Source organism: Dermochelys coriacea, chromosome 14 (assembly GCF_009764565.3).
Source record: "Dermochelys coriacea isolate rDerCor1 chromosome 14, rDerCor1.pri.v4, whole genome shotgun sequence".
Classification (NCBI taxonomy): domain Eukaryota; kingdom Metazoa; phylum Chordata; order Testudines; family Dermochelyidae; genus Dermochelys; species Dermochelys coriacea.
The window spans coordinates 38,457,073-38,478,743 of record NC_050081.1 but is presented as its reverse complement, the minus strand read 5'-3'; the positions used below and the strand labels follow the sequence as shown (position 1 = coordinate 38,478,743).

General features: G+C 59.8%; 3 protein-coding genes and 1 long non-coding RNA gene across 6 annotated transcripts; 2 read left to right on the top strand and 2 right to left on the bottom strand.

The window, feature by feature from the left end:
- Positions 1-748: 748 nt before the first annotated feature.
- LOC119842915 (sperm acrosome membrane-associated protein 4-like) lies at positions 749-3,397 on the top strand. Its single transcript, XM_038371704.2, has 3 exons — positions 749-956; positions 2,923-3,036; positions 3,140-3,397. Exons 1-3 carry the CDS (start codon positions 905-907, stop codon positions 3,346-3,348), a joined length of 375 nt encoding a protein of 124 aa, XP_038227632.1. The 5' UTR covers positions 749-904; the 3' UTR covers positions 3,349-3,397.
- Positions 3,398-3,621: 224 nt separating this feature from the next.
- Positions 3,622-5,531, bottom strand: LOC122456676. The gene is made up of 3 exons (XR_006275668.1): positions 5,521-5,531; positions 4,162-4,249; positions 3,622-4,123 (listed from the first exon to the last, which is right to left on the bottom strand). It is a non-coding gene; the product is annotated as an uncharacterized LOC122456676 (long non-coding RNA).
- Positions 5,532-6,300: 769 nt separating this feature from the next.
- LOC119843048 lies at positions 6,301-9,070 on the bottom strand. 2 transcript variants are annotated; one of them, XM_038371947.2, is made up of 7 exons: positions 8,914-9,070; positions 8,466-8,765; positions 8,036-8,311; positions 7,613-7,754; positions 7,356-7,393; positions 7,097-7,156; positions 6,301-6,620 (listed from the first exon to the last, which is right to left on the bottom strand). In XM_038371947.2, exons 1-7 carry the CDS (start codon positions 8,966-8,968, stop codon positions 6,592-6,594), a joined length of 900 nt encoding a protein of 299 aa, XP_038227875.1. In that variant the 5' UTR covers positions 8,969-9,070; the 3' UTR covers positions 6,301-6,591. The 2 variants fall into 2 exon arrangements, with proteins under 2 accessions (XP_038227875.1, XP_038227876.1); XM_038371948.2 differs by having other exon boundaries at positions 6,301-6,617.
- A 1,078-nt stretch (positions 9,071-10,148) lies between these two features.
- Positions 10,149-21,568, top strand: ABHD16A (abhydrolase domain containing 16A, phospholipase). Of its 2 annotated transcripts, XM_038371992.2 has the most exons (20): positions 10,149-10,433; positions 11,923-11,979; positions 12,405-12,471; positions 12,907-12,993; positions 13,151-13,236; positions 13,800-13,873; positions 14,031-14,135; positions 14,891-15,005; positions 15,235-15,336; positions 16,060-16,123; positions 16,824-16,873; positions 17,033-17,156; positions 17,355-17,459; positions 18,942-19,005; positions 19,584-19,640; positions 19,883-19,945; positions 20,037-20,113; positions 20,493-20,591; positions 20,901-20,947; positions 21,260-21,568. In XM_038371992.2, the coding sequence occupies exons 1-20, from the start codon at positions 10,311-10,313 to the stop codon at positions 21,341-21,343; spliced, it is 1,650 nt and encodes a 549-aa protein (XP_038227920.1). In that variant the 5' UTR covers positions 10,149-10,310; the 3' UTR covers positions 21,344-21,568. The 2 variants fall into 2 exon arrangements, with proteins under 2 accessions (XP_038227920.1, XP_043353107.1); XM_043497172.1 differs by lacking the exon at positions 12,405-12,471 and having other exon boundaries at positions 10,348-10,433.
- Positions 21,569-21,671: the final 103 nt, after the last annotated feature.

Genomic DNA, 21,671 nt, shown 5'->3' with positions numbered 1-21,671 from the left:
GTACCTGGGGGGGTGTCTAGCTAGGTGTGTGTGGGGGTGTGTGTAGCTGGGGTGTAGCTAAGGCGCATGTGTGTGTGTGTGTACCTGGGGGGGTGTCTAGCTGGGTGTGTGTGTGTGTGTGTGGCTGGGGTGTGTCAGTGAGTTTGTAGCTGGTGTGTGTAGCTGATGTGTGTGTGTGTGTATCTGTGTGTGTCTGAGTAGCTAGGGTGGTTTTGTGCATGTAGCTGGGTTGTAGCTGCTGTGTGTAGCTGATGTCTGTGTGTGTCTGTGTGTAGCTAGAGTGGTTTTGTGTGTGTAGCTGGGGTGTAGGTGGGGCGTGTGTGTGTGTGTACCTGGGGGGATGTCTAGCTGGGTGTGTGTGTGTGTGTGGCTGGGGTGTGTGAGTGAGTTTGTAGCTGGTGTGTGTAGCTGATGTGTGTGTGTGTCTGTGTGTAGCTAGGGTGGTTTTGTGCATATAGCTGGTGTGTGTAGCTGATGTCTGTGTGTGTCTGTGTGTAGCTAGGGTGGTTTTGTGTGTGTAGCTGGGGTGTAGCTGGGGCGTGTGTGTGTGTAGCTGGGGTGTAGCTGGGTGTGTGTAGTTGGCATGTAGCTGGGGCGTGTGTGTGTCTGTCTGTAACTGGTGTGTGTGTGTGTAGCTGTGTTGTGTTGGTGTGTGTTTACACCTCGTCTCCCGGCATTCCCGACTCTCTCTGAGTCACTAACCGTCTGCCTATATTTATACCCCTCTGCGATCATGTGTCCTGCCCCCCTTTCCAGCTGTCCCTGGCGCCATGCCCCAGTCTCACCCACTCCGTGTGTGTGTCTGTGCCAATGTGTATATATAACGGCACAGCTCACAACCGGAGTGACTCTCCTCCGACTGCCCAGCCCGAGGACTGTCTGATCTTCCACCCCCACGACGACCATGGGCAAACTCCTTGTTCTGTGCCTGGCCGCGCTGAGCTTTGTCGGAATCGGTAAGCCCCAGACCTGCCCCACACAAATCCCCCCCAACTCCCTCTCCTCCCCTCGGAAAATCTCCCCGTTCCCTAAGTCTGTGCCCGGTTCCCTTCGGAGCCCTGGAGGGGAAATGTGCCACTCAACAAACCAAACTGGGGGGTGGGGGAGAGTGGCTCTGAACAGTGCTGTTCAGAAGTGGGGGGCCCTTCCCCCCCTTTAGGCCTGGGGTTCAACCCCTAAGTGCCCCACCAGCCATGGGGTTCAGAGGGGTTCATGGGTTTTAGGGATTACACTTCCTCTCTCTGGCTGCGAATTGGCAAAGATTCACCCCACCTCTGACACCAATCTGGAGCTGGCAATAGCCCAGCCCCACAACCTTTCTGCTAGCCCCCAAGTCTGCCTACTTCCCAGCCCCCCTCGTCGACAGATGGTCCCCCAAACTCGTGGCTTTTCTTGAGGTCCCAGGATGTAGCCAGAACCCCCCCCCACACACACACATTTTCTGTGGGAAACTGCACCCCCTATTTTCGATTACCCCCTAATTTCCCCCCAGGTTGTGCCCCGCCCAACAGACTCACCTGTGACCCCGACTTAACCTGCCTTTAAAAATCGTCCCACCCGCCCGGATCTTGCACCCCAGTTTCTTCTTGGGGAGCTGGCCCTGAGAGAAGAGGGAGTTTAGTAGGATGGAGGGGGGCAGGCTGGGAGCCAGGACTCCTGGGTTCTCCCCCTGGCTCTGGCGGTGGGGGGAGGTGTAGTGGTTCAACCGGGGAGAGGAGGGGGCTGGAAGCCAGGACTCCTGGGTTCTTTTCCAGCAGACAACTCCCTTTCTTCAACCTACAGTTTGGAAATAGGTCAGGGCGGGATTGTTTTCCTGCTTCCTCACCAGTCCAGGGGACACACCAAGCTCGACTCCTCGGACCAGCGCCAGCCCCAGCCTGGGTCGCCCATCCCTGCCATTTCCCATCCAAGTGGGCATCTGGGAGATTTCTTGCCCTCGGTCCAGGCTCAGGCAGGGCGCTGGCCAGAGTTGGGGGGACCCAGAGCCCAGTGGGCAAGGGAATTTCTGTGCAGCAGCACACACCAGAGACACACACACATGCCTGACACACGGGGAAGGAATCTGGATTTGGTTTGGACTTGAGTCCAATTTTCCAGGCTGGGCTGTTTTTCCCATGGTTTGAAATCTCGCTTGCCAAAATACACCCAGCTTTTCATGGGTGTGTTTTGTGTCCTTGTGTGTGCGCCTGGCTTTGAGTCATGTGTTCTGCACTGGTTCTTTGTGGTGTGTCTCCATGGCTTTGTGGACGTGTTGTCGTGTTTGGCATGCCTGTGTTTGTGCCTCGTTTGTAGTTGTGTGCCTTTGTGTTTTGTTTTTCCTTGTGGGGTTTTGTGTGCCCATGTTTGTGTTGGGTGGGTGTGTCCTTCTTGGTGTATTTCTAAGGGTGCCTTTATGGTTGGTTTACAGCTGTGTATTTTGTGTGTTTGTGTCATGTTTCGGATGTCTGTTGTGTATATCTGTGTCGCTTCCAATGGGGTGTGTGTGTGTGTGTGCACACACATCTCTTTGTAAGGCTATCCCTTTGTTTGTGTGGTGTGCATCATTGTGCTTGGGTGTTGTCTGTGTCTATACAACTGTGTTATTGTGCATCTCAGTGTTTTTGTGTAACTCCTGCATGTTGGGTGAAAATCATTGGGATATCAAGATCAGGATGCATGTGAATTCCAGAATCAAGCTGTTTTTAAAGGGGCAGGGCTAAATATAAAACTGTCATTATCTATCCCACCGATGCTAGTAAATCTGATCCCACTTCCTCCACCAATGCTACAGACACTGAGCCCACCTCTGCCGCCAATGCTATGGGATCCAATCCCATTTCTGGCACTGATGCTACAGAATCCACTCCCATCCTGGCCACCAGTGCAGCCAGCTCTGCCAAAAGGAGATAGACTTGGTCTCACCCTTTCTCTCTCTGTTCCCAGGAGCGGCCCTGCAGTGCCTGAAATGCGACTTCACCATGTTTGACATCCCCTGCCACACCACCACTGTCACCTGCCAGGACGGGCAGCTCTGCGCTGTTATCCGGGGCCGTGCAGGTAACACCCCGCCCACCCCATTTCTCTCTATCTCGTGCCCTCATTTTCTCTCCCTCTCCATTTGTCTCTTTTTCATTCCCTCTTTCTCGCTCTCTCCCCGCAGCCGGCCGCAAGCTGATCATGAAGAAGAACTGCGTTGACAAGGTGAAATGCAACACCAACGACACCTCGTCCTGGGCGGGCATCACCTACAGCACCTCCTACGAGTGCTGCGAGGGCGAATTCTGCAACTCGGCCGCGGGTGCCGGGGCCCAGCTCTCCCTGGCCGTAGGGCTGGCCATGCTGGGTGCCTGGCTCACCCGGGTCCTCTAATCCCTGCTCTGGAAGCCGGGAGGGAAGAGGAAATAATTTCTGTTGGGGGGCAAAAAAATCCAGTCTGACATTGCCTTTAAATAGCCCCGCCCCTTTTCTTCTTAAAGGGGCACTTGTTAGCCAGAGGTGAGACCCGATCTTTGGCCTTTTCTTGATTGTCTTAAATCATTATAACCTGGGGACGAGGGGGACAGACCCTCGGGGTCTGTGCGGAGAAGGAAAATTTAGCCCCCTTTCTTTCGTGGTGGCCCCTGGAACTTTTTCACTCGTTCATCTATTTCTTTTTGTCAAGTCTCACTCTTGGTCTGATAAGCTACCCATTGCTGCAGCCTCCAGCCCCGAAACCGGCCCCAGCTGGTGCACTGCCATTTTTGTGTAACCCACCCCAACAACAACAACAAAAAATACCAGGCAAGCAGCTGAATTTCCCACCTGTCCCTGCCGGCTCCCGATGACACGGGACTGTCAATGAGGGAGCCACGGCCCGCGGGCAAATGCACTTTTAAGAATGGGGAGCTGCGGCACCGTCCCCTGCTTTGAGCCCCCTCGCTGCAGCTGACAATGCCCCATCGGTGGTAGCAGTGGGATTTGTGGGGCCTGCATCTGGGGCCAGACGCCCTGGCTCCAGCTGTCCAGGCCCCTATATTCCTCCCTCTGCCTCCCCCCGCTTCCCCAAACATCTGGCCCCAATTGTTGCAATTGGCCGCACCTCCAGTGCTCACTGGCACGACAGATATCTGATGTTCACTGCCTTCCGCGCTGGCCCGGCCCACACCTGGGGGCAGCATTTCTGCTCCCCAGCCTTGCCCACACCTGACCCCACGTCTTTGCCTGGCTGCAGGGCTGGCGTCCGGGTAAAGAACACCCGGAAGGAGTTTGGGGGGAGCAGGACGGGGTGGGGCTCTGCTCTTCGTCCCGATGCCCACGGAGGTTGGGCAGGGGCTAGAGGGGCTAGAGGGGCTAGAGGGGGCCAACACTCAACAACCGGGAGTGTTGACCCCACACAATGGCACAGCAGTGTGGTGCTGCCCCCTGCGGGCGCGGGCAGGATCAGCGCCTCGGCTTTCTCTGCTCATGTTTTCCTGAAACGCGTCCAGAATAAATCCTGTTTCAGCTCCGATCACCCAGCGGTTGTGACTTTGTTCCTCCTTCACTCCCAACCCACAGCCCCTGCTAGCCTGGCCCTGGGCTCCCCCCCAGCCCCGCTGGTACCCCTCACTCCCGACCCGCAGCCCCCTGCTATCCCAAGATGCCCCCGCCAGCTCTGTCGGTGCCCCTCACTCCTGACCCACAACCCCCTGCTAGCCGAGCCCTGTCCCCACCCCATTCCTACCCATGCCGCTCGCTCCAGACCTGCAGCCCCCTGCTAACCGAGCCCTGCCCCCCCCAGCCCTGCCGGTGCCCCTCACTTCCAACCCGCAGCCCCCTGCTACCCCAAGCTGCCCCGCCAGCTCTGTCGGTGCCCCTCACTCCCGACCCGCAGCCCCCTGCTAGCCAAGCCCTGCCCCCACCCCATCCCTACCCATGCCTCTCACTCCCAACCCGCAGCCCCCTGCTAGCCCAAGCTGCCCCCGCCAGCTCTGTTGGTGCCCCTCACTCCCGACCCGCAGCCCCCTACTAGCCAAGCCCTGCCCCCACCCCATCCCTACCCATGCCCCTCGCTCCCGACCCGCAGCCCTCGCTAGCCCAGCTCTGCCGGTGCCCCTCACTCCCGACCTGCAGCCCCCTGCTAGCCAAACCCTGCTCCCACCCCATCCCTACCCATGCCCCTCACTCCTGACCTGCAGCCCCCACTAGCCCAGCCCTGCCGGTGCCCCTCACTCCTGACCCACAGCCCCCTGCTAGCCCCAGCTGCCTCCGCCAGCTCTGTCGGTGCCCCTCACTCCCGACCCACAACCCCCTGCTAGCCGAGCCCTGCCCCCACCCCATCCCTACCCATGCCCCTCATTCCTGACCCACAGCCCCTGCTAGCCCAGCTTTGGGGTCCCCACGTCCCCATCCTCAGCTCTTTGAAATCCCCCGTGGGTCCAAGCTGGGACACACAAGGCCTGTGGCTCGGGCAGTGACTCAGAGCTGTGCTGTTGTGTTGTCCACACTGGGCACGTGAGTGGGGGGAGCAGAAATTCCCCGTGCCACACAGGAGTTAGCGCCCGGAGCCGGGCGTGAGCAGACAGGCCTGGGAGCTCGGCTGCAGGTGGGGCTGGGTTGTGGGGGTGAGATTGTGGAGACGGGCGTGGAGATGCTGTGTGCATGCATACTGGTGAATTTGTGCGGTGTGTGCCTGTGAAATTGTGGACGAGGACACGGTGAGTTTGTGTTGTGTGTGGTGTGTATTTGTTCTCCTGAAACGTGTCCAGAATAAATCCTGTCTCGGCTCTGATCGCCCGGTGGTTGTGACTTTGTTCCTCCCTCCCTCCCGACCCTCTGCCTCCTTGGGGAGCGTGTGGGGCAGGGCGCAGTACAGTTGTGTGTGTGTGTGTGTGTGCATGTACACAGGATGTGCGTGCGGGGCAGGGCATGGTGCGGTTGTGTTGTGTTGCTGCATCTGTCACAGGTGCTGGTGGGGTTTTGTGTGTGTGTGATTGGGTATAGCTGTGTAAGTGTGCGTGTAATTGTGTTGTGTATAGCTGGGTTTCTGTGTTGGTTTCGCTGAGTAGTTATAGGTGAGTGGGGGGTTGTTTTATTGTGTATATCTGCATTTCTGTGTGTGTGTGTGTGCTCATGGTTGTGTGTGTGTGTGATTGATTGTGTTACTGTGTCTGGTTTTCTGTGTGTGTGTGCATGGTTGTGTGTGTGTGTGTGACTGTGTCTGAGTCTGTGCGTGTGGTTGTGGTTGGGGGTGGTGTGCATGTGGTTTTGGTAGGGAGTGTGCATGCGTGTAGTTGTGTGTGTGCATTTGCGATTGTGTCTGGTTCTGTGTGTGCAGTTGTGTGTTCTCTCTCTCAGTGTCACCACTCTCAGTCCCACACTCCCATCACAAACTCTGCTCTGTTCTCTTTTATTCCCAGCTCCAAACACCCCCTCCCCTCCCCAAGCCCCAATCTGTCACCGCAGGCCCCATGGGCGGAGAAGGCGGGGAGCTGGATGCCTGGGTTCCTCTTCCAGCTCTTCCCCTAGTGGCCTCGGGGAGCCTCCGACCCTGCCCTGCCGGGGGCACTGGCTATTGACACGCAGCTCAGCCCCGCCCGGACCCCAACACAGGGCTCGAGGGGCGGCGGTCGCTCCACAGGGCCGACGGAGCCATCACAGCTGGGCAGGATCAGCACCCCCTGCTGGGATGACAGGAGCCCACAGTCACCACAGTCACCCAGCTCCCATCCGGCCCCAGGGCGGGGACTGGTCGGCTCAGGGGGGCGGGGAATGGGGCACGGGGCCTGTCCCCTCTAAGGGGGGCGCAGGCTCCCATTCGGCCCCAGGGCGGGGACCGGCTGGCTCTGGGGGTGGGGAGTGGGGCATGGGGCCTGTCCCCTTTAGGGGGCGCTGGCTTCCATGCAGCCCCCAGGCAGGGACTGGCTGGCTCAGGGGGGCAGGGAAAGGGGCACGGGGCCTGTCCACTCTAGAGGGTGCTGGCTTCCATCCAGCCCCCAGGCAGGGACTGGCTGGCTCAGGGGGTGGGGAATGGGACACGGGGCCTGTCCTCTCGAGGGGGTGCCGGCTCCCACCCGGCCCCAGGGCGGGGACTGTCTGGCTCAGGGGGCAGGGAATGGAGCACAGGGCCTCTCCCCTCTAGGGGGCGCCATCTCCCCACCTGCACATCCCAGCCCCACGTTCTCATACAGCTGCGCTTGAGATTTGGGACCCGGAGGATCTGGAATAAGAGACAGGAGAGAAACCACATGAGAACCGATGGGAGCTCCCGAGGGGGGAAGAAATCCCTTCCCCCCCAAGGTCCCTGAGTGAAGGCGTCGGGCATAGCCCTGCCCCCCACCCCACAATAGGGTAGGGGTGAAGGCTGGCTGCTGCCCCTAACCCCAGCGGGCCCCCCAGATCTGCAGCGGGGCACCTACCTGGCTGGGTGTGCGTGGGAAGGTCGCCTAGGTGTGACCTGCAGAGAGGGAATTGGGGTACGAGTGAGCAGGGGGCGTCCCTTCTGAGCTTCAGCGATGGGACCCAGGAGTCCTGGCTCCCAGCCCGCCTCCCCCCCGCTCTAACCACTGGACCCCACTACCCTCCCAGAGCCCGGGAGAGAACCCAGGAGTCCTGGCTCCCCTCCCCCCTGCTCTAACCCACCAGACCCCACCCCCGTCCCCCCACCAGAACTTACCTCCGGTCCGGCTGCTCCCGCCTCCACAGCGCCACCCCCAAGGCGAGGAGGAGGAGGAACTCCAGCGCTGCGCACACGGCCAGGGGGATCAAGGCGGAGCTACAGGCGGGTCCCCCCACGTTGGGGGCGGGGGGCTCCTTCACTGCTCCCATCGCCCAGGGAAAACACAAAGGGTGAATGAGGAACAGAACCCAGTTGTCCTGGCTCCCAGCACCTCCTGCTCTAACCATGAGACCCCACTCCCCTCCCGGAGCTGGGGAGAGAACCCAGGAGTCCTGGCTCTCAGCCCCACCCCTGCTCTAACCACCAGCCCTCACTCACCTCCCAGAGCTGGGGAGAGAACCCAGGAGTCCTGGCTCCTTGCTCTAACCACTAGACCCCCCCCACACCCCTTGCCCAGAGAACTCCTGGCCCCGTCCGTACCGGTGAGGTTGAAGTTGACCCACGTGCCCTTCAGCTCACACCTGACCCGGCTTTCCTTCCTCCTGGCCCCCTTGTCGCTCCTCTTCCAGCAGGCCTGGAGCAGCGACGCCCGCGAGCCCGAGACGACGCGGTGCCGGTCCTGCCCGTCGGTGTCCTGCACCCGCTGCCCGTTGACCCACCATGTCACCACCGGCAGCGCCTGCCAGTCCCTGATCGCGCAGGAGAACTGGTGGCAGGTCATGTTGGCGTGGCCGGTCGTCAGCACCGTGTGGGTCCCTGCAGGGGACAGGTGAGCCATGGGGCACGGGCCCTGTCCCCTCTAGGGGGCGCCAGCCCCTACCCGGCCCCAGGGCGGGGACTGGCTGGCTCAGGGGGGCGGGGAATGGGGCATGGGGCCTGTCCCCTCTAGAGGGCGCCGGCCGCGACCCACCTGTGACAACATTCAAGTGGTAGGTGTTGCGGGTGGCTCTTTGCACCGAACACCAGTAGGTCCCCGTGTCCCCGTCCTCGGCCCCCCGCAGGTATAGGGAGAGGTTGGGGAGCACGGAGAGCCGCTCCCAGGTGCCCTCCTCCTTCTTCATGGCCTGACTCGCCACGCCCCGGAATAACAGCACCCCCAGAGTCCCAGCGCCATGGGCGTTATAGGACCAGGTCCACTCTTCCGCGCCCGAGAGAGAGTCATCCAGGCTGCAAGGGAGCTCCCGGTCCTGCCCCTTCTGGACGTAGGCATCTGCGGGAGAGGGGGATTCACGGGGTTACATTTCCTGTCACTGAGACGCAGCCAACTCTGGGGTGGGGCAGCTGTTTACACAGGGACCCCTCACCCGGCACTACCATGCAGCCGCCTCTGGGGTGGACAATAAAAAGCAGGTTTTTACCTTCCTCTCTGGTGGATCGCAGCTGGAGAATGAGTAAGATCCAGGTGGGGGTCATGATGCCCCGAACGCCAAGGTCCTTCTGTGGGGCACCACCTGGGGGCTCTATCTCCCAGACCAAGGAGGAAGGGACCGAAAGAGAGCCGGACGTAGCTGTCTCCGGAGTGACTTGGGGGTTTGGTGGCTGGCTTATCAGGGAGGCACAGCAGCCGCAGAGGAGAGGGAAGGGGGTGAGAGAGGCATGGAAAGAGCACTGGTGTGATCCACCCCAGAGGTGGCTGCATCTCAGCACCGGGGGAGGGAATCCCTGTATAAACAGCTGCCCCACCCCAGAGACAGTCGCACTTCAGCATGGCAAAATATCCACTGTGATCCTTCTTTGGAGCTAGAAAATTGGTGTGACTTCAATGTGATGCCACTAAAATGGCTGCCACGTTCTGGAGATTTCCGCCTGACGGCACCAAGATGCTCACCACCTCTTGAACCCGAAGCTCTTGAGAGGGCATGAGCCCAACAGGGCAACACCAACATGGCCGCCGCATCCCAGAGACGCCAACCTGGCTTAGCTCCAATATGGTGACACCAAAATGACCGCCCACATCCCCACCGAAGAGACGCCAAGTTGGCAGGAGCCCCGTAATGGCCAATGCATCCCAGAGAAACTAACTTGGCGGAACCCCAAGATGGCAATACCAAGATGGCTGCCGCATCCCAGAGACGCCATCTTGGCATAGCTCCAGTGTGGCAATACCAAGATGGCCACCGCATCCCAGAGACGCCATCTTGGCATAGCTCCAGTGTGGCAATACCAAGATGGCCACCGCATCCCAGAGACGCCAAGTTGGCATAGCTCCAAGATGGCGATACCAACATGGCCACCGCATCCCCCTATTCAGAGCCGCCAAGTTGGCCCGAGACCGATTCAGCCGCTCTAAAATGGCCTCCGTGTACCCACCCCAGCGGCCAGTTGATGCCACCTCCAAAATGGCTGCCAGGCCCCCACCCAGTTGGCGTGACTCCCACCCCACTATGCTGGCACCCAATGGCTGCCCAGTTGGCATTACTCCCAGCATGGCTGCCGCATCCCCACCCTGGAGGTGCCCGGCTGGTGCGACCCAGGCCGTAGTGGTGGCAACACCCCCTTTCGTCCCCCACCACAGGACTAAATTTGAGGGGGGGAGAGGAGGGGGGAAATGGGCGCCTGGCCCTTTAAGAGCAGGGTGTGCGGACGAGAAAACGGCGGCTTGGCCCTTTAAGAGGCGTCTCCCAGATGGAAGGGGGGAAGCGTTCTGAAATCCGCTGGTTAAGTCTGTCCATCCCGGGCTCCTATAGGGAACCCGGAAGTGACGCTCCTTTCCCCCGCCTCACTCACCCGGCCCCCGGCTTTGGTCCAGGCCAAGATGGCGAAGCTGCTGAGCTGTGTGTTGGGGCCGCGGCTCTACCGTGTCTATCGAGACCGGGGGCCGGCCAGGCCCTCCGGGGACGGGGACGAGGCAGCCGAGGGGGCCCAGGATGGTTCTTGGGTGAGTCCGCCTCCTCCCCCCGCGGGAGACGATGGTATCGCCCGGGCTCCCGTTATCTCTATGAGGACTTGGGCAAGACCATGGCGGGGAAGGGGGGCAGCTCCCCATTGTCCATCATGTAATCTTCTGAGCCCCAGGATCTTGATACCCCTCTGGTCGATACCATAATGGAACATGGGGTTGGTCTTCTGGGCTGCTCCCCGTTATCCAGTATGGGATCCCCAGGGGAATGAAACCCCTCCCTTGGGAGAGACCATTGTAGCAAATGGAGGGGGGTGAGCTGAACCCCTTTCCTTTCCATTATCCAATATGGTATTGAAAGGTACCCCCCTTTTGGGGGAGACCATTGTAGGAAATTGGGGGGGGTCACAAACAGTTGGACCACCACCATCCCCGTTAGCCAATGGTATCGTCCAAGCCCCGTGGCTATTGATACTCCCTTGGAGAAACCATTGTGGGCGGGGGGGGGGGGGGTGCGGCTCTCTTGCACCTGATCTGTGGTAGCTCCTAGCCTTTGAGATAATGATGCTCTCACCCGCTCAGGAAAGACCACTCGGTGGGAAGATGGCGGGGGACATGGGTGTACATGGTCTCTCCTAGGCTCTAGTGTATTGATATCCCAATGGGTCAGTCCACTGTGTAGGGTACTTGAAGAAATCCAGTTCCCCCCCCCCCATTATCCAGCATGATATCTTCCATGCCTTGGGGTATTAATATCCACCTGGGACAGACTATTGTAGGAAATGGGGGGAGGAGAGTACCAAGGGGGCATCTTGCTATATCAGATAGTAGAAAGGGGGATCTCCCAGCCCCCCAAACATTAATATCCCCCTTACCTTGGTTCCCATTCTCACCCTGTTGCCATGACGCCATCCCCCAGAGGCGCCAGGTTGCCGTGACTCCTGTGTGTGGCATAGCCAAAATGGCCGCCATGACGCCATCCCTGAGATGCCAAGTTGGCCTGACTGCAAAATGGCGTCACCAGAATGGCTGCTTCATGTAAACCGCTGAAGCACGAGGTTGGCCCAGGTCCAGGGTGGCATCACCAAAATGACTGACACCCCCCACACTCCCGCAGTGCCAGGTTGGCGTTGCTCTAAAATGGCAGCTGCTTTCCCCTCCATGAGCCGCCACGTGGGCATGTCTCCAGTATGGCCGCCGTCTTGTCGCTCAGGAGGCATTGGGTTGGCGTGACCCCCCCATGTGACCTCACCAAAATGGCCACCTGGTCCTTCGATGTGTGGTCCAGGTTGGCATGGTATTGCCGCCTCTCTCGCCCCCATGGGCCCCACGTTGATTCCAGCCCTATGATGCATGCCCCCTCTCCCTCCCAACCCATAACACCCTGTTGGCTCCTTGGTGTCAGCATGGGGATCTGTCTGGGTTTGCCCCCATCTAACTTGGAGACTTAACTCCCAGAGTTTCCCCACACCCTGCTGGTCACACGAACCCCCAGGGGCTCAAAATGATGTGAGGTCTCTCCCGCCAGGAGTCATACTACCAGCCGCGGACGCTGGAGAAACATGCTGACAGCATCCTGGCCTTGGTGAGTCCCCCTGCACCTTCGGGGCTGGGTCATTCAGTGGAACCCAGGCATCCTGGCTCCCAGCCCCCTCTGTAACCACTAAAGCCCACTCCGCAGCCCTCTCACCCCTCCGTAACCTGCCCCAGAGGGAAGCAATGACTCAGTCCGTGCAGCGAAAACATGTTTGTCTCTAATCCTGTCCCACGGGCCCTGGCTCGGTTGGATACTCCAGCCCTGTGGCAGCCTGCAATCCCTGCCCTGTGGTGAACCCCAGACCCCACTCCCTGCAACAACTGGTATAGAACCCAGGAGTCCTGGCTCCCAGCCCCCCTGCTCTAACCACTACAGCCCACACCACTTCCAGAGCCAGGATAGAACCCAGGCGTCCTGGGGGTGGGTTTTGTTGGCTGTATCATCCTACTGACCCTCTCTTCTGTTCCTTGCAGGCGTCGGTTCTCTGGTCAATTTCCTATTACACTTCTCCCCTGGCTATGTTCTATTTGTACCGAAAAGGTAGGGGTGCTGCATTGCCCTGCCAGCAGGGGGCGCTCTCCCCAGTGGTCAGGGCTGGCCCCAGGGCAGCGCTAGTGGGAGCTGCGCTGCCGGGAGTGGGGCTGGGGTGGTCAGCAGAGGGCACGCTCCTCTGGCCCTTGCTCAATTCCCAATTCTGACTGCCTTAAATGTCCCGCCCCGCAGCTATCTTCATAGCTGCGGTTTCCCCTTCACTTCCTGTCCCAAAATGTAATGATGTCATTGGTCTACTGCCAAACCCCGCCCCATAGCTGGCTGCATCTCATGCCATCTCAGTGCAGCGTTGCATGCGGCTGTTCCCCAGCTGCCCCACCCCAGAGGTGGCTGCATCACTCCAGGTTGACCCCTCCCTGGGGGCGCAGCTTGGGTGACTGCTGAACCTTGGCTGATGGACACCTGCCTCTCAACCCCCCCCAGGATACCTGACCATGTCGAAGGTGGTTCCTTTCTCGCACTACGCTGGGACCATGCTGCTCCTTTTGGCTGGGGTCGCCTGCCTGAGAGGTGAGGAGTGGGGGTGCTGGGAGCTAGGACTCCTGGGTTCTCTCCCTGTCTGGGAGGGGAGTGGGGGCTAGTGGTTAGGGCTGGGGGAGGGAGCCAGGACTCCTGGGTTCTCTCTCTGGATATGCCAGACATTTCTAACTCCGTGTCTCTGTTGCAGGCATTGGGCGCTGGACCAACCCCCAGTACATCCAGTTCATCACCATCCTGGAAGATAGCCACCGCATCGGCACCCCAGAAATCAAGGTGAAGGGAGTGGAGGGGAACCCCGACCGCTCCCTATGATGGGGGGGAAACAATGCAGTTCTCTTCCGAGGTGGCTGTCTCCCATGATCCTCTGTAGCTCAATCCTACCCAGCTTCCAGGATGCCCTGCAGTCCGCTCCTGGCAACCCTTCCCCCATGATGCTTTTCTGCCTCCGCTTCCCCCCATGGTTTCCCAGAATGCTCACAGGCAGGGCTGACCCCTATCTCCCATGATGCTGCCCCCCCATGCCATTTCCCGTCTCCCATGGTGCCTGTGGCTTCCCCCGGTGCCACCCCATTTCCCAGGATCCCTGACGGCCCGACCCCTCTGCGCTGCACCTCCCATGGTGCTCAGTTCCCCGCGTGGCCTCCCTCTCCACGCTGGGGTTGAGCTCACCTGTCATACCAGCCCCAGCCAGCAGGGGGTGCCGACATGCTGCTCACTCTGCCGTGGGGGATGGGGGGCTAGATGGAATGACCCATTCCAGCCAGGGTCGGGGGGGAGCCTCGGCACACCCCTCGGTCACTCTGACCCTCCTTCCTTTCTCTCTCTCCCTGCTGCAGAAGAAACTCGCCAGCTACAACTTTGACTTCAGGAGCTGGCCGGTGGACTTCCGCTGGGACGAGATCTCTAGCCGGTGGGTGCGGGGAGAGAACCCAGGAGTCCCTGCTACCATTTCCCACCCCCCCCCCCCAACCATGAGCCCCCACTCTCCTCCCAGAGCCAGGTAGAGAACCCAGGAGTCCTGGCTCCCAGCCCCCGCAGCTATAAGCCCCTTGTTTGCTGCCCCGCAGGTCAGACTCTCGGGGCATCTCGCTGCTGCGGCCGGAGCCCAAACACCGGAGCGTGGCCAACGGCTTCCTCCACGCCATCAAGAAGCTGCCCTGCCAGATCGCCAGGTAGGCTCCGCCCCCTGGCACCCGGGGGAGGGGCTTAGCAGGATCCTGAGTTCCTGTTGGCTGGAAGGAGGGGAGCAGAGTGCTTGGAGGGTTCCTGGAAGCTGGGGAGACCCAAGCCATTTATGGGAGTCATGGGGTCAACACCAGGGCATCATGGGAGATGATGAGTGGCTGATTGGCCTGATGGGGTGGCGTGGGGCAGGAACTGGAACATTGGGAGCGCTTCCTGGATGCTGATTGGTCAGTCGGTGGAGGGGGAGCTGGCTTTGGAATGTTGATGGCGGGATCCTGTCTGCTGATTGGCCATGGGGCTGAGCGGGCCCTGGTGGTTCTGGAATGCTGTGAGGGAAGGATGCTGATTGGCTGAGGGCTAGTGAGCAGGGCTTGGAATTCTGGGAGGAGATCCTGGCTGCCGATTGGCTGGCGGTGCAGCTCGGTGGCTTCTGGTTGTTACTCCTTCAACTGACTTTGGGATGTTGAGGGAGGGGGTGGAATCCTGCCTTCTGATTGGCTGGAGTGCCCCTTGCTGCTGATTGGCTGTGGGTAAGTGGGACATGGGACTTTAGGGCCATTGGATCTGTGGATCCCGGATGCTGATTGGCTGGGGAGGGAGTGTGATATTCATCCCTGACCATAAATGGATCTCCTCAGTGATGGGGGGGGCGGGGGAGGCAGATCTCGTGGGGGGGGGGGAATTCCCTTCCGAGGGAGGGGCTGGGGCATGGCTTCACCCCCGCCTCCCTCTGCCCCCCCAGCTACATGGTGGCGCACACATTCGGGCGGAGGATGCTGTATCCCGGCTCCGTCTACCTGCTGCAGAAAGCCGTCATGCCCATGCTCCTGCAGGGCCAGGCCCGCCTGGTAGAGGAGGTGAGTCCAGGAGGCACAGGGTGCAGCCAGGAAGAGAACCCAGGAATCCTGGCTCCCAGCTCTCCCTGCCGTAACCACTTGGCCCCACTCCCCTCCCAGAGCCAGGAAGAGAACCCAGGAATCCTGGCTCCCAGCTCCTCCCCCACTCCCCTCCCAGAGCCGGGGAGAGAACCCGGGAGTCCTGACTTTCTGGTTTAACCCCGCTCTACTCTCTCCCCTGGCGGCCCAGTACAACGGGAAACGAGCCAAGCTTTTAGCCTGTGATGGCAACGAGATTGACACGATGTTCATGGACCGTCGGGAAAGCTCCGAGCCCCATGGCAAGAAACTGGTGAGCGTTTCTCCACTTGGCGGAGGGGGCTCGGTCCAGCCGGGATCCCGCGCTTGGCATGTGGTTCACGCCTACAGGGTGGGAGTCTGAATCCAGAAAGCAGGGACTCTGGCGGGGAGGGCAAATCCACAGCACGGGTGCTCCCCATGGCGAAGGGGCGAACCCCGTCCTGGGAGCAGGGCGGATCGAGCTGGAGGTGGGGCAGCACCGGGGAGACAGCTGGTGGGATAAAATGCCAGTAATTCATAGCGCAAGAGAGCCGATAACAGGGCAGTCGGGGCCCCTGGGCTGGAGGCAGCGCCAGCACTTGGCATGGGCCGGGTGGATCGGCGCCCCCCGCTTGGCACTGGCCAGGGCGATCGGGGGGCCTCTCTCTCGGTGTAACGCTTTCCTATCTCCTGACCGACAGTTTCCGTAGCAGCTCTGTTCCTGGTGCTGCCTTCTTAGTGCGTAAGGGCACACAGAGGAGCCCAACTGGGGTCCAAATTGGACCAGGCTGAGCCAACTCAACCGCCCCAAGGGAGGGGCCCGTCTTCGCGCTTCGTGCCACACTCGTAATTCCCCCTGCTGGGGGCTCTCCGCACAGCCACGCTGCAGCAATTTAGGATGGGTCCTGGGGCGGGGGAATCCTGTATCTGATTTTAAGGAGGCCTTGGGCACGTCCATTTGTTGGGGTTCAACCAGGACCCTCATTGTCCCCTCTGTCCCCCCCCCCCCCCACAGGTGATCTGCTGCGAAGGCAACGCTGGATTCTATGAGGTCGGCTGCCTGCCCACCCCCCTGGATGGTACGATCCGGCATCACTGGTGATCCCCCCCCCCCCCGCTTTCCACCTTGGTAGAATCCGATCCCTTTGGGAGGAGTGGGGCACAGCTCTGCTTGGACCAGTTCACTTCTATGTATGGGGGGGTCACTGCTTTTGGACCAATCTATCTGCTCTGGATGGGGGTGGAGGCAGGTGGGGGAGGGGTGTCTCCCTTTGGATTAGTCCATTCCTGTGCTTCGGGATAGGGGGTTGGGGTGAAGGGCCTTTGGACCCATCCAGTTTTTTCTGTGTGGGGCGACAGGTTAGGGCAGTCCCATTTGGGCCAATCCACTTTTCCTTGGCATGGTCCTGGTTAGACTAACTCATATCACCGTGCAGAATGGGGGTGCCGGAATCAGGTAACCTTTCTTTGGACCAGTCCATTTCTCTGCATGGGATAGGGTTCATTGGGAAGGATCCATTTCTATTCAGGGAAGGGGATTGGGGCCGCCACCCTTCTATCTGCCCAAGAGCAATCCAGTTTGGGGGGGGCACAGGTTATCCTAAACTCCAGGATACCAGGGGGTGAGTTGTGCTCCCCCCCCATACTCAGCAAGTGGAACTACCCATCAGCTCCCCACACATTGTTGCAACTGATGATCTCTCTGGCATCCGTCCGGTTGGTTCTGTTCATGCTGCGCTTGGCCCCATGTTAACCCCCCTCCCTGCTTCTCCCTCCCAGCCGGCTACTCGGTGCTCGGATGGAACCACCCCGGCTTCGCTGGCAGCACGGTGAGTCCAAGGGTGCCCAGGGTGGGATAGAATCCAGGAGTCCTGGTTCCCAACCCCGCCCTCCCCCCCCCACTCTAACTGCTAGCCCCCACTCCCCTCCCAGAGCTGGGGAGAGAGCCCAGGTGTCTGGGCTCCCAACCCTGCCGCTCTCCCCCGTAGGGCATCCCCCTGCCGCAGAACGAGGCCAATGCCATGGATGTGGTGATGCAATACGCCATCCACCGGCTGGGCTTCCTGCCCGAGGACATCGTGGTGTATGCCTGGTCCATCGGGGGCTTCGCAGGTACTGGGAGGAGACGGGGAGAGGGGGGGTAGGAACTGTGGGGCTAGGTTGGGAGGGAGGGACCATGTACGCGGGCAGAGTTGGAAGGGGGAGACAGATCCAAGCCCTGCCCTAGGCGGGTGTCTATGATTGAGCATATGGTGGGCTGATCTACCCCCACCCCCCGCCACTGACACGCTGCTGCCCTCTCTCCTGCAGCCACGTGGGCGGCCATGTCGTACCCAGACATCAGCGCCCTGGTGCTGGACGCCTCCTTCGACGACCTGATCCCCCTGGCGCTCAAGGTCATGCCGGAGAGCTGCAGTAAGCGACACCCCCCTTCCCGTCTGCTCCCATGGTTCAGCCCTTTTCCCCACCCACCCCCTTCCCTTCTGCCCCCCGTGGTTCACCCCTTCCCCTCTTCCCACATGCTTCAGCCCATTCCCCTCCACGCCACCCACATGATTTGGCCCCTTGCCTCAGACACATGGACTAGCCTGAGAACCCACCGGCCTGTCCCATCTCACAGCTCCCCCACTTTCCAACCCCCCAGCAGGTCATGTGATCCCACCCAGCCACTCGGAATTCCCCCCAGAGCCATGATATTCTGGAGCGTCCCATGTGGTGCGGCTGTCGGGGTGGGCAAATCCAGTTGGCCGCGGAAGAGAAGGAAGCTTCCGTTATCAGGGGGTAGGCGGGGGTTAGCTTCCTCTCCCTGGTGAGAGGTTCCATTAGCCATTTGTGCGGGGGATTAATTTCCTCCCTTTGTGGAAAATGGATCATGCCATTGTTAACACAACCGTCCCTGTTGCAGCCAGTGTTGTATCCTGCACCTGCAGTGATGCATGGACCTGGCTGTGTTGCCAGAGATCAGATCAGCTCAGCTCCCAGCATCTTGCTACAGCTATCGCTCATAGTGACGAGCTGCTTTCAACTTAACGATCATTGTTTACGGTCTAGATGCAACATACAGTCACTGTTGCAACTGATGTTCTGTATCGCACCTCCTTGGTGGCACAGCAGCCGCAATGTGGAGCTAGATTACTCTGATATCCAGGTAGGGTGGCCTAGTGGATAGAGCGTTGCATTCAGGGACCTGGGTGTTTCTGGCTCTCCCTGACCTGCTTGGTGATGTCATCATTCTGTGACTCAGTTTCCCTATCTGTAAAATGGAGATGATGGGGCTGACCTCCTTCACAAAGCTCTTTGAGATCTTGGAAATGCGCAGTGTAAGACCTCCTGGTCTGTATCGCGCTGCAGCGAGTTAACGAGCGCTGGTACGGTATCACTGTTGCAACTGATGTTCTATATGGCACCTGTTTGGAGGCAGATCAGTGCCACAGCTGGCTAGATTGATTTGATCTCTTACTCTTTGGAACCTGTTTATTGCTGTTGCAGCTCACATTCAGTACCCCACCACAGCTCCTTAGGTCCCTCTGAGCTCTCTCTTCACACCTTGGAAACTGAGGCAGCCATTGTGGTCATCTGGTCTGGCCTCCTGCGTAATCCAGCCTGGAGAATGCGGCTGAATTAATTCCTGGTTGAACTTTCAGGGGCAAAGGTCTTGGCTGAATCTAGCTTTAAAAAAAAAAATTAAAACACTGTTGCAACTCATGTTCCACATGGCACCTGTATGAAAGCAGAGCCTGGGCATCGCTGGCTAGGTAGCTTCTGCTTGTTCCTTAGAAACCTATTTATTAAGCATTGTGTTGATGTAACGCCCCTGGGTGTTCGTGGCTAGGGAATACTCGATTCTCAACAATTTTGTTTTTGAGTTCTAATTCCTCTGAAACCTGCATGTCCTAGGAGGGCTGGTCACCAGGACAGTGAGACAATATCTGAACTTAAACAACGGCGAGCAGCTTTGCAGGTAAAGAGGGGAACTGAGGCGCAGACGACTGGGGGAAGTTGAGACCTGACGAGTGTCGGGTTCGCAGGGTGGTGCTGTGCAAGCATTCAGCTCATAAAAACCCAGCCCCGGGCGACAGGGTGGGGTTGTGAACCTCCATCTGAAGACCAGTCTCTGTGCCCAGCCCTGCTAAACTTTGGGCCCTACTGATAACCTGTGGAACTGCCTGCCACATTATTTCATGCATATTAGTGGCTAAATCCTTTCTTCCCCTAATCCCGCCAAACTCGTATCCTGTGGTAGCTGGCTCCATAGCCCCGTGAAAACCAATAGTGAAGTCTAAGCCTCTTCTTGAATCCTGGCCTCTGGTATCAAGTGGCAGGTTGATCAGGACAATATCATGGGGTGGGGAGTTCTGCAGGTTAACGGTATCCCTTTAACCCATCCACAGTCTTGGCCCTCTGAACTATCCCTTGGGACTACTTGCCACTGGTGAAGTCTCTCATCTTGGGGGTGGGGGGTGTTAATTCACCATCTCCCACGCCACCCGGACATGCGGCCTTGCTTAGTAGTTTATTTCTCTTCCTTTGGTTCCCAAGATACCAGGGGCCCGTGTTGCTCGTCAGAAGAACGAAGGATGAAATTATCACAACCACGTGAGTAAAAGTCAGGGAGGGGCATGGGGTCTAGTGGTTAGAGCGGGAGGAGAAGGAGGCGGGAGCCAGGACTCCTGGGTTCCATCCCTGGCTTAGGGGGGGAAGTGGGGTCTAGTGGGTTTGTGGGAGTGGATTCTGGAGTTCTAGTGTGCCATATAAAGAATGCAGAGAACTGTCAAACTCATGTCAGTGAAGAGTCTGGAAAATACCCTTAGCTCTGCCCCCTGTTTGGTGTGCCTTAGGGTCCCGGAAGATATCATGTCAAACAGGGGGAATGACCTGCTGCTGAAACTCCTCCAGCACCGGTGAGTTGGGGGAGCCCAGGGCTGGGATCGCTGGGGGTTGGGAGTGAGGGGCATCGGCAAAGCATGTCTAACGCTCCTCCCCCCGTTCCAGGTACCCCAAGGTGATGGCCGAGGAGGGGGTGCGAGTCGTTCGGGAATGGCTAGAAGCTTCCAGCGCTGTGGAGGAAGGTAAATGCTCTAACCACAAGCCCGCACTCCCCTCCCAGAGCCAGGGAGAGAACCCAGGCATCCTGGTCCCCAGCTCCCCCGTTCTAACCACAAGCCCCTACTCTCCTCCCAGAGCTGGGGAGAGAACCCAGGAGTCCTGGCTCCCAGCCCCCCTACTGTAACCACTAGCCCCCACTCCCCTTCCAGAGCCGTGGAGAGAACCCAGGCATCCTGGCCCCCAGCTCCCCCGCTCTAACCACAAGCCCCTACTCTCCTCCCAGAGCTGGGGAGAGAACCCAGGAGTCCTGGCTCCCAGACCCCCCCTCCCCTCCCCTCCCAGAGCTGGGGAGAGACCCCAGGCGTCCGGGCCCCCCTGCTCTAACCGGCCCCCTCCCCGCAGCCTCGGTGTACAGCTCCTACGAGGTGGACGAGGACTGGTGCCTGTCGGTGCTGAGCTCCTACCAGGCGGAGCGCGGGGGCCACTTCCCCTGGAGCGTGGGTGAGTGGGGGGCGGCCCCGAGGGCGGCCAATGGGATTCCGGGGCTGAAGCTCTGGCCAATCAGCTTGGCGTGGAGGGGAGGATCGCTGGGCTCAGAACCAGCCAGTGCAGGTGCTGGGGATGGGCCCATGGGGGCTGGCTGGGGTGGGGTTTGTTGGGGGGGGATCTCCACCCAGGGGGTGGCTGGGGTAGATAATTGGAATGGCAGTGGCCAATGGGGCTGTTGGGAGGAGGGGGGGTTGGAGGGGAATCATTCTGGGGGGGGAGTGTCAGTCTCTGCCTGACCTTTGACCTTTTACCTTCCCCCAGGGGACGACATGACGCCCGAGGGGCGACGGCAGCTGGCCCTGTTCCTGGTGAGTGGACCCCAATAGCCCCCCTCCCAGTGCCGGGGGTCGGGGGGGGGCCAGGAGCCAGGATGCCTGGATTCTCTCCCTGCCTCTGGGAGGGAAATGGGGGTTAGTGGTTAGAGCCCAGGGGGCTGGGAGCTAGGACACCTGGGTTCTCTCCCCAGCTCTGGGAGGGGAGTGGGGGCTGTTGGGTTAGAGCAAGCAGTGCTGGCAGCCCGGACACCTGGGTTCTCTCCCTGGCTAGTGGCTACAGCAGGGGCTGGCAGCGTCCCTTCCTGGCCCCCATCACTGATTCCCTCCCTCTTCTCTGCCCCCCAGGCCCGGAAGCACCTGCGGAACTTCGAGGCGACACACTGTACCCCATTGCCCCCCCACGCCTTCCGCTTGCCCTGGCACTTGTAGCCGGGGGGCCGCCACCCCCCACACACACCCCCGTCGATTGCACTGACTCGACTCCCCTCCCCACCCCACCCCACCGTCGATCTGTTTTATATGGAGCGGGTCCCTCCATCCCTGCTGTGTGTAAACCCCATCCCTGCCCTCCGCACGCTGTAAATCTGCCCCCACCCCCAAACCTGGGGGGTCCCTGAGCTGGAGAAATTAACAGTAAAGAAGGTATTTTTTGTACTTCGGGTCTCTCTGTCTGCAGCGGGGCAGCCCCCCATTTCTTGATCCACAGCCCAGCCACTGGGGGCCCCGACGCACAGTCGATCCAATTTCCTCCAGCAGG